The sequence below is a fragment of the Benincasa hispida genome, chromosome 12, assembly GCF_009727055.1.
Source record: "Benincasa hispida cultivar B227 chromosome 12, ASM972705v1, whole genome shotgun sequence".
NCBI classification, from domain to species: domain Eukaryota; kingdom Viridiplantae; phylum Streptophyta; class Magnoliopsida; order Cucurbitales; family Cucurbitaceae; genus Benincasa; species Benincasa hispida.
In genome coordinates, this window is record NC_052360.1 from 44,961,131 (window position 1) to 44,971,071 (window position 9,941).

At 37.6% G+C, this 9,941-nt stretch overlaps 1 protein-coding gene across 1 annotated transcript in view; it reads right to left on the minus strand.

Moving 5' to 3' along the window:
* The window catches only part of LOC120068094 (SNARE-interacting protein KEULE-like), a 36,019-nt gene extending 26,402 nt beyond the window's left edge, over window positions 1–9,617 (minus strand). The window contains exons 1-2 of the mRNA XM_039019789.1: window positions 9,008–9,617; window positions 7,566–7,784 (exon numbers count right to left, since the gene is read on the minus strand). Of these exons, the coding sequence (XP_038875717.1) occupies window positions 7,566–7,638 (73 nt within the window). The 5' untranslated portion in view covers window positions 7,639–7,784; window positions 9,008–9,617. The remainder of the gene's footprint in view (window positions 1–7,565; window positions 7,785–9,007) is intronic.
* Window positions 9,618–9,941: the final 324 nt, after the last annotated feature.

Here is a 9,941-nt window from a genome sequence, read left to right on the forward strand (position 1 = left end):
TTTCTACCCGCAACTCTAGAAATCTCAGATAAAAACAGGGAAAGCATCTTCCTACATTTTGGTGATATTGAATTCCTAAACCCTCCAAAGAAGGCCAAGAGGTTTTTTAATGAAAAGAATCTCTCAAATCCGGTAGACAAGGCTAGACTTAATCAAGTATTAATAGATGAAGGATTATGTAATTCAAATGAGGCTGAGCAATGGTCCTTCCTCAAGACAACAGTCAATCACTTGAACTTCTCTAGAAATCCCCTGTTTTCAAAGGAAATTTTGTCCCAAACGATGAAAGGTATCAAACAACCGGAAAAGGAGATTCAAGGAACTTCCCCATCAAAAAAGTTGACTCCGGTAGCTTTTCAGATGGATGGAAGAGAAGCCAGCCCGTCGGAAGTTAATATTGGTGAAGACCAATCCGGAATTTCCCTTAACCGGTTCAGTATGAACAAAAAGAAAGAGAAAAAAGAGGAGTCATTAAGAGGAGAGAAGGAGGTGCATTTATTGAGGAGAGAACCTCTAGAAAATCCAACTCATTCCAAAGGAAGTCCAACGGTTTCTACACTACCAATGGCCCCCTTAATCCCCTCTCTCGGAATCCCAGCGGCCTCCAATTCAAATTTATATTCCGAGGAAGTCCAACAGTCTATGTCATTAAAGCAAGGAGAATTTTTAATAATGGACAACCAAAAAGTCCATCTGAAAGCCGCAGCCCCTCCGTGCGGTGGTATTTTGGCCTCCAAGTTTTCAGGTGATTTTCCCGCCCATACAGAAGGTCAATCGTCACTTTCTGCCACTCCCATTCACACCTACGAATCATTACGAAAAGATTTATTAGGTGGCTTTTCCTCATCCTCTCCCTTACCCGGAATTAATCCAAAAAATACAAGCAAGGATTCCATTTTAAAACCTTTTCGAAAACACTTCATAAGAAAGAAAACCTCCTTCCAAAACGGTTGGACTTCTCTGTTGAATGCAGACATATTAGAGAATTGTTGCATCAAGGTACAACTACCCTCCAGCACCTCTTCCAGGTCAGTACCTTATCCCTCTCATCCCTACTCCTTCTCCTTTCAAGATTTCAAAGTCCGAGACTCACAAGTAGCCTTCATAAGAGGCTTATTTGATCCTCCAACAGAAGATTTTAAAGGCTATGACTCGGAAGAAGACTCCCTGCTCAGTATTAGCAGTGATGAGAATGGCAGCCTAGTCCCTGACTTCCTCCAAGAAGAAGAGTACCTTGATTATGAGCAGCAACAAGACTTGCACTGTTTGTTCCAACCTGAAGAAAAACTCAACACAGTTAGTATCATCAATTCTTGCATTAAACCCATCGATAAAGGAGATATTCCCAGCAATCTGATTTCATTGGCAGAGGATTGTGGATTGATCTTGGGTTAATTACAAGAGCACACCATGAAAATCATTTCATGGAATACTAGAGGCTTGAGTGATGCCTCCAAAAGATTGACAGTAAGACGATGTGTCAAAAAAGTCAACACATATTTGGTCATGATCCAAGAAACCAAGAAAAATTCTTTTGATATCAGATTTATAAAAGAAATTTGGAGTTCCAAAAACATAGGATGGGAGTATGTGGAAGCACAAGGTCATCCAGGAGGCTTGTTAACCATGTGGCATGAAAGCAAGATCACTGTGATAGAAGTTTTTAAGGGAGGCCATTCATTATCAATTAAATGCATTACATTATGCAAGAAAACAAGTTGGGTCACATGTGACCCTATGGATTACAAAGAAAAATCATATTTGGTCGGAATTATATTCACTTTCAGGGTATTGTTGCGAATCTTGGTGTATTGGAGGAGATTTCAACATCACTAGAAGGATTCAAGAAAGAAATCTAACAGAGAGATTAACAAAAGGGATGAAGAAGTTTAATAAATTTATTGATTCAGCAAAATTATTGGAAATCCCCCTTGGTAATGGCCAATTTACTTGGTCAAGAGAAGGTCCTCCAACTTCTTCTTTACTTCTTGACAGATTTTTTGTCTCAAATACTTGGGATGATACCTTTGCAAATACTAGAGTAGTAAGATTGGCAAGAACATGTTCAAACCATTTTCCAATTCTTCTTGAAGCCAGATCGTTTGAATGGGGGCCATCTCCCTTCAAATTTTGTAACAGTTGGTTATCCACAGTAGAAAGCTATAAAATTATTAAAGACACTTTGTCCATGGGTGTTCAGCAAGGTTGGGCTGGATTTGTCATCTCTATGAAGCTAAGAAAAGTTAAAACAACCCTTAAAGCTTGGCATGTAGATTTTGAGACAGCAAGAAAATCAAGTGAGGAAGTGTTATTAAGAAAATTAGAGGAAATTGATCAACAAATAGAAGCTCATGGTTTAACTGATTCAAACAGAAGTTTGAGAAATGTGTTGATGGCTGAACTTTCCTCCCATTATAGAACAGATGAAAGAAATATAAGACAAAAAAGCAAGCTGAATTGGCTAAGTTTAGGGGATGAAAATACAAAATTCTTCCACAGATTTCTGGATGCAAAAAAAAAAGAAGGAATCTGATTTCTGAGCTTATAAATGATTAAGGAGTAGCAACCAATTCTTTCAAAGAGATTGAAAACCTCATCTTAGATTTCTACTCCATTCTATATACCAAGTTTCCAGGTCAAAAAACAGTCCCTCTCAACCTAAAATGATCCAAAGTGTCTACTGCTGATAATGCAAAGCTGACAGCTAGGTTCTCTTTAGTAGAGATCAAATCTGCCCTAAACCTGTTAGGTAAAAATAAGGCCCCTGGACCGGATGGTTTTACAGCTGAATTCCTTCTCAAATTTTGGGATTTCTTCAAGGATAAATTCCTATAACTTTTTGAAGACTTCTACAACAATGGAAAGTTAAATTCATGTATAAAAGAAAACTTCATCAGCCTCGTTCAGAAGAAAAAGGATGTTGCTCAGGTATGTGATTTCAAGCCAATAAGCCTAACTACTTTGTCTTACAAATTAGAAGCTAAAGTGTTGCAGAAAGGCTGAAAAAGATAATGCCAAGTATAATAGAGGCTTCTCAAAATGCTTTTATCGAAGGAAGACAAATATTAAACCCAATTCTTATTGCAAATGAAGTGGTTGAAGACTACCGTTCTAAGGGAAAAAAGGGTGAATTTTAAAACTTGATTTAGAAAAGGCCTTTGATAGGGTTGATTGGGAGTTTCTTGAAAAAATTCTGGTTGAAAAGAATTTTGACTCAAGACGGATTATGCGGATGATGGGTTGTATTTCCAACACAAAATTCACAATTTTTATAAATGGAAGACCTCGTGGTAGAATTCAAGCTTCAAGAGGAATAAGGCAAGGTGACCCTCTTTCTCCTTTCTTATTTCTACTAGTCAGTGAAGTCTTAAATGCACTACTATCCCAGCTTCAAGAAAAAGGCAAGTTTGAAGGCTTTATTGTTGGCAAAGACAGAATTCATGTTTCTTTGTTACAATTTGCGAATGATACTCTAATTTTCTGCCAAGATGACAAAGAAAAGCTTAGCAACCTAAAGAAAATACTTGAATTATTTGAGTGGTGTTCGGGGTTGAAGGTCCAATTGGGAAAAATCAGCTTTATGTGGCATCAATATAGACCATTTCAAGTTACAATAAGAAGTTGCCATCCTAAATTGCAAGGCTGTCTACCTCCCATTCATGTACCTTGGCCTTCCTCTAGGGGACTACCCTAAACAATTAGCTTTTTGGCAACCAGTGATTGACCAAGTCCAAAGCAAATTGGACAAATGGAAGAGATACAACCTTTCAAGAGGAGGTCGCGCCACCCTATGTAAGTTAGTTCTTTCTCATATACCAACCTACTATATGTCACTTTTTTAGATGCCAGAAAAGGTGATTCGAACTCTAGAAAGAACATTGAGGGATTTTTTTTGGGAAGGGCATTCCAAAAGCAAAATAAATCATTTGGTTAAATGGAGCATAGTTTCATGGTCCCAAAAAGATGGTGGTCTTGGTATTGGTGGTTTGAAACTCATAAATCAGAGCCTTCTAGCAAAATGGGGGTGGAGGTTCATCATTGAGGACAACTCACTTTGGAGGAAAGTAATTATCAGCATTCATGGAAGAAGTAAGTTTGGTTGGCATATCAATGGTAAATTTTCCAGCAGCCTTAAAAGCCCCTGAATTAACATTTCAAGATTCTGGTTAAAAGTGGATTCCTTGGCAGCCTTCAAAGTTGGTAACAGTGAAAGGATAAGCTTTTGGAGTGATCCTTGGTTGGATTTGGTTCCTCTAAAAATCTCATTCCCTAATCTTTTCTCCATCTCCACCAAACCCGAAGGTTCATTACAAGATTATTGGGATGAGATTTCAACATCTTGGACTTTTCCTTTTAGAAGACTGTTAAAGGATGAAGAGGCAGAAAACTTCAAGCTCCTGTCTGGAAAACTCAATCACTATAAACTTAATTCGACTCCTGATAAAAGACGGTGGTCTTTAGAACCAAGTGGGTTTTTCTCAGTCAAGTCTCTTGTAAAGCATCTATCCTTCTCCTCCCCAATTGGTCAGCTACTAGAATCAGCCTTATGGAAGTCCAAGAGTCCTAGAAGGGTAAATATACTGATTTGGATCATGTTGAATGGCTCACTTAACAGTGCAGATATCCTCCAAAGGAAGTTACCTACTCACTATATTTCTCCACAGGTTTGCTCTCTTTGTTGGGTAAACTCAGAATCTCTCTTACACTTGTTCTTCCAGTGTGTTTTTGCATAAAACTGTTGGACATCTCTCTTTAAGTGCTTTAATGTCAGTTGGGTTCTTGATAATGATTTTAAGGCTAATGTGCAACTCTTGATCGGCCCATATTTGAAGAAGAAGCCAAGACTACTTTGGACCAACGCAGTTAAAGCTTTATTATCAAAAATTTGGTTCGAAAGGAATCAAAGAGTGTTTCAAGACAAAGCTTCTACTAGCTCCTTTAAATTTGATATCGCCAATATCAACGCCTCCTCTTGGTGCTCTCTTTCCAAAGCTTTTCAAGACTTCTCTTTACAAGACATCAACCTTAATTGGAATGCCTTCAGTTTCCCGCTCTCTTGATTTTGAAACAGCATAGTGTTGGTTATTATTTTTCAGTTTATCCATCGGTTGTAAGCCTTGTCATTTGCAAGGTCCTCTTCATTTTGTACTTAGCTATGGATTCTAGTCCTTCTAGGAGATGATGAGAATGCTAGGGAGGTATCAACCTAGTTGAGATGTCCTGGTGCATTTGCTGATCCTTTTTGTGTTTTTTAATGTGCTGGATTGTTTTGCACTTTATGTTTGTTTCCTTCCTTTTACTTGTAACATCTTTCATTATCTTAATGTTTCTTGTTCAAAAAAACAATGTGAATAGCTTCCTCCACAATTCTTTAGAGAAAAGACAATCAAGAATATATGTCGAAAGTCTTCATTGTCCTTTATGCAGAGCGGGCAAATTGAGGGCAACAAGAAGTGATTTGGCAGTTTCCTTTGGAGAGATTTTAAACAATTAAGAGACCCAAAAATCATCACCCAGATAATGATGTTAACTCTCCGTGGGTAGCTTGATTTCCAAATAGATTTGCACAGCTTGCTAAATATTGGAGAGGATGAAGCCAAATGTCTAAACAAAGACTTAACAGAGAACACATCTGAAGCTTCCAATGACCATCTTCTGGAATCATTTCTTTCAGCTACTCTTTTACCCTCTAGAACTGTCAAAACTCAAAAGATTCTGAAAATCCAGCATCTCTTCTTCTTTTAAAAGTCTTCTAAAATTGATATCCCATGAGAGAGTAACCAAATCCCAATGATCAAAAACCGATCCATTGGGAAACAAAGTAATTTTGAGTGATCTTGGGAACATTGTACCCAAAAAAGAAGAATTCAACCATTTATTATCATGCCAAAAAGAAATTCTTGTACCCTAACCAAGATTAAAGGAAGCCAAATTTTCAACTTTTAACCAAGCTCGAGAGATATCTATCCAAGGACTTCTAAAGCTTCTTCCAACTTTTCTAGATGTATGACAATCATAAGGGTCACTCCCATGAATACTCTTCACTACTTTGCACGAGAGAGCTTCCACTTCATGAATGAATCTCCATCCCCATCTTGCCAATAAAGCCACATTTCTGTTTTTTGAATCACCAAATCCGAAAATGATTTTGTTGTTGTTTTAAGATTAATTCCCACTTGCCATTGATCCCTTCCCAAAAGAAGTTCCTAATTATCTTTTCTAATTCCACAAGCACCTTCAAAAGCATTGCAAAGGAGGACATGCAATAAACCGGTAGAATGGAAAGAACTACCTTAATCAAAGTGAGTCTCCCTCTTCTAGATAATTGATCACAAGAGAAAATGTTTCCAAGTAAGATGTTACCTAGAGAATACTTATAAAAGAACTTCGAAACAGAAGCTCAAAAAAACACATGGAACCTCTCCAAGGACCAAACATCATTAGGGTCCCTCTCCACACCTCTAAACACTTTGACTCTATTGTTCCTCTTCCCCCAAAGATCCCACAATAAAGTGCACCTCCGCAAACCATAAGAAGCGGCCTCTCTCTGAAAGTATACTCATCAAGAATCAGACTCCCGACAACAAAATCTCCTTGAGACTCAGAGATCATCAAAGGAAGCACTTTTCTCAGAGGGTAAGCCAGAAGCTTGGCAAGGATTTTATAAACACTAGTTACGAGACTAATGGGCCTAAATCCTAATCCCACGTGATCTACCTGTAACCAACTCCCTTCATTTTGGCCTAGGGCCCCCACAACTTGACCTAGGTTTGGATCTCTTCGTTTCTTTTAGCTTAATCCAACCAGACCCAGTTATAAACCAACTAAGCCCAATCTTTTTACACAATTAACTCCGCCATCCTCACACTTTGGATTGATGGGAGCTTCTTTTGTTCAAACTGGGCAATTTTCTACCCAAGGCACACTATTATTTGTGTTCAATTGGCTTGAAAGATGAGTTTCTTTTATGTTTTCATGCATATTTTGTTGTCAATGATGTTCAGTTGTTCGGTTTTTCTGTTGACTACATTCTTTTTAAACTAAAAGGACGAGTTTTTTTTTTTTGGGAGATATAGGCTGATGTAGTAGGATTAAGGTAAATTGGAGAATCTTGGTCAAATCCTTGATTAATTAGGATTAGGATTAGTTTTCTTGGTTAATTAGGAATAGGATTAGTTTCCTTGGTTAATTAGGAATAGGATTAGTTTCCTTGATTAATGAGGAATGATATTAGTTTATTTTCCAACTCTCTATAAGTAGAGAATTGTCTTCTTGTATTCATAACTTTTGATTCATAATAAAGACTTTAATGTGATTCTTGGAGAGTGCTCCTTTCATCCCTTAGGCTACATCATAAATTCCAGTTATAACATGCCAACCTCTCATGTCAAAAGTTAAGTTTAGCATAAACTTTCAATTCAGCCTGAAGTGTAATTATTATAAATTCCAGAAAACAAAAACCAGTTGGAGGATCAATTCAATAGATATCCATACAAACTAGTTGATTCAATCAAGGGGAAAAAACAAAAACAAAAGAGAAATGTAAAAAGAGTTGTGAGACTCACGCTCGCGGCTGATTTGCCTGAAATTTTTGTAATCACCCCCACAAGAAGATGAATCGGAATCAGAGAACGACATGATCCAAGACCAAGAATCCCTCCGATCAACACTTGGTTTCAATAGATAAACAGAGATCCTTTACCAATTCAGGAAGTTCTGAAACCAAGAAGAAGATTGGGGAAGAAAATGATAAAGGAAGTTCACAATCTTCACGTGGTGATGACCTGAAAATCAATAACCCAAAAAGTAAATGTAATGCCCCGACTTTTTAAACTTAAACTTACTAGGGACGTTACTACGTGCATGTTCGAACATTTTAAAATTACTTGAGAAAAGGCATGGAGAAAATTACTTTTTAATAAAACAGTTGAAACTTAATATTTTGAGTCCCATTGAAAACTTGTAAAACGTAAAACAAAGATAAAGGGTTAAACCAATAGAAACGTTTTTATACTATAACTTCAAGATTTAAATGATTTAAAGAACATAATGAATGTGGAAATGTGACTCTTCTAGACTATGACACTGTCAACCAATCTTCTGGTCATGCACCCCATATACTCCTATCATTACTTGAAATTTTTTAAAGCGAAAAGTTGAGTATTAAGAATACTCAGTAAATGATCCCACTATCAAAGTCAAGATATGCAAATATGAATTATGCTGCCATGACCTTAGTGGGACTTAAAACTATGCCTTCTTGGTTTTCCACTCCTTTTTTATCGATCTGCATCACTTCACTTTGATATGCATCAACTCTATGCACATAATTTGCGTGTACTTAGAGCTTCTAGACAAACATCACTTTCAGTCTAAAATTCATGATTTTTATGTAACATACACGTGCATGAGGTTCAACATATAAAAGTTTAGATCATTATAATGATGCAACCTGGAGCAATTTTCTCACATACATTAACCTCAAACTTTCGGTATGCATCTCATTCATAAACACTTCATATCAACATGCACACCAACTTTTCATTCACATCTCATTCATCGAGATAGCACATCATCTTGCACGCATAAACATAGCATATCAACTTGCACACATAAACATAGCATATACTAGTACCACTTTACACACATAGACCTAGCCAACTACAGCACACAATCCCCAACCTAGCACTCTCCGGTAATAAAGCCGCTTACCTCGTATCAATTCCAAACCACTTATTGCTTACAGAAAAACTTGACCCAAAACCTAAAACCATATTCTAAAATTACAATATTTCTGGTCCAATTAATGCTGTAAATTTCACCAAAAACGCCTAGGAACATTACCCAAACTGTCCTTTATTTCAAAACTGACTCTAGAGCTCAATCGAACAATCTAAACCAATCTGAACCTAAGTACAACGAAAAATTAAAGGGTTCAGAGTCCAATTTACCGCATTCAAATTGAGTTCAAAAGCGATTTAAAGCAACACTAGCTACTAAAACTCACTCTAAAGGTCTTCAATCCTGCTGTACGGTGTTCGAATTCCTTGAACTCACAGATACGAGGTCGAAACTAAGTGGATAAAACGATCAGGGGTCAAACGAGTCGTAGATGTTGCAGATATTTGCAGTATAAAAATTTCCTTAAAATAGGATCGTCATCGAGTGTTTCCGAGTCCGATCTCAAGTGGGTCAGTACTGATACTCGTCAAACAGAAGGGAAATACACGTCAATGGTCTGTTCGCCACTGATTCAATGGAATCAATGCCGGTTCGCCGAGACGGCATCGGTGGAGCTCGTGGGTCACGCAGATCGATAACCACCACCGGGGCTTACCGCTGTTGCGGGAAAAAGAAGAAACGGAACAACCGGTAGCGCAGAAATGGAGGGGTACGTGGGTTCGAACAATGGACACAAAGGCAGCGTGGCGTGGCGTGGCGTGGCTCGCGCCTGGCGCTGCGGTGTGCGGCGGCCGGAGGTGAAAGAGAGAACTGCGAGAGAGGGAGGAGAGGGATGCAGCGTGGAGAAGAAATGTAAAGGGCAATTGACAATGCGAGAGAGGGAGGAGAGGGATGCAGCGTGGAAAATGGACAAAAATGACCGAAGTTTGATTTGAATCATTGTAAGTTTGATTTTGTTCTTTTAGCTGTTTTTTAAATATAAGTTTTTTTTATTCTTTAACGATGAAAATGATGTAAGCATGGAAAATATTAATTGTATAATTACTCTTATGTCCCTTATTAAATTCTCATTTTCAATTTAGATAATTGACAAAAATAACCTTTTTGAAGTTTTAGTTTTGAGTTTTGAACCCTTTTTAAAAAGCTTGTTTTTTTATCCCACAATTTTGAAAATTAAGTAAAATTACCTTAACGCCCTTCAAACCCTCACTCTCACTATTTTCCTTTGCCATTTTCAGTCACTCCTCAATCTCACTCCA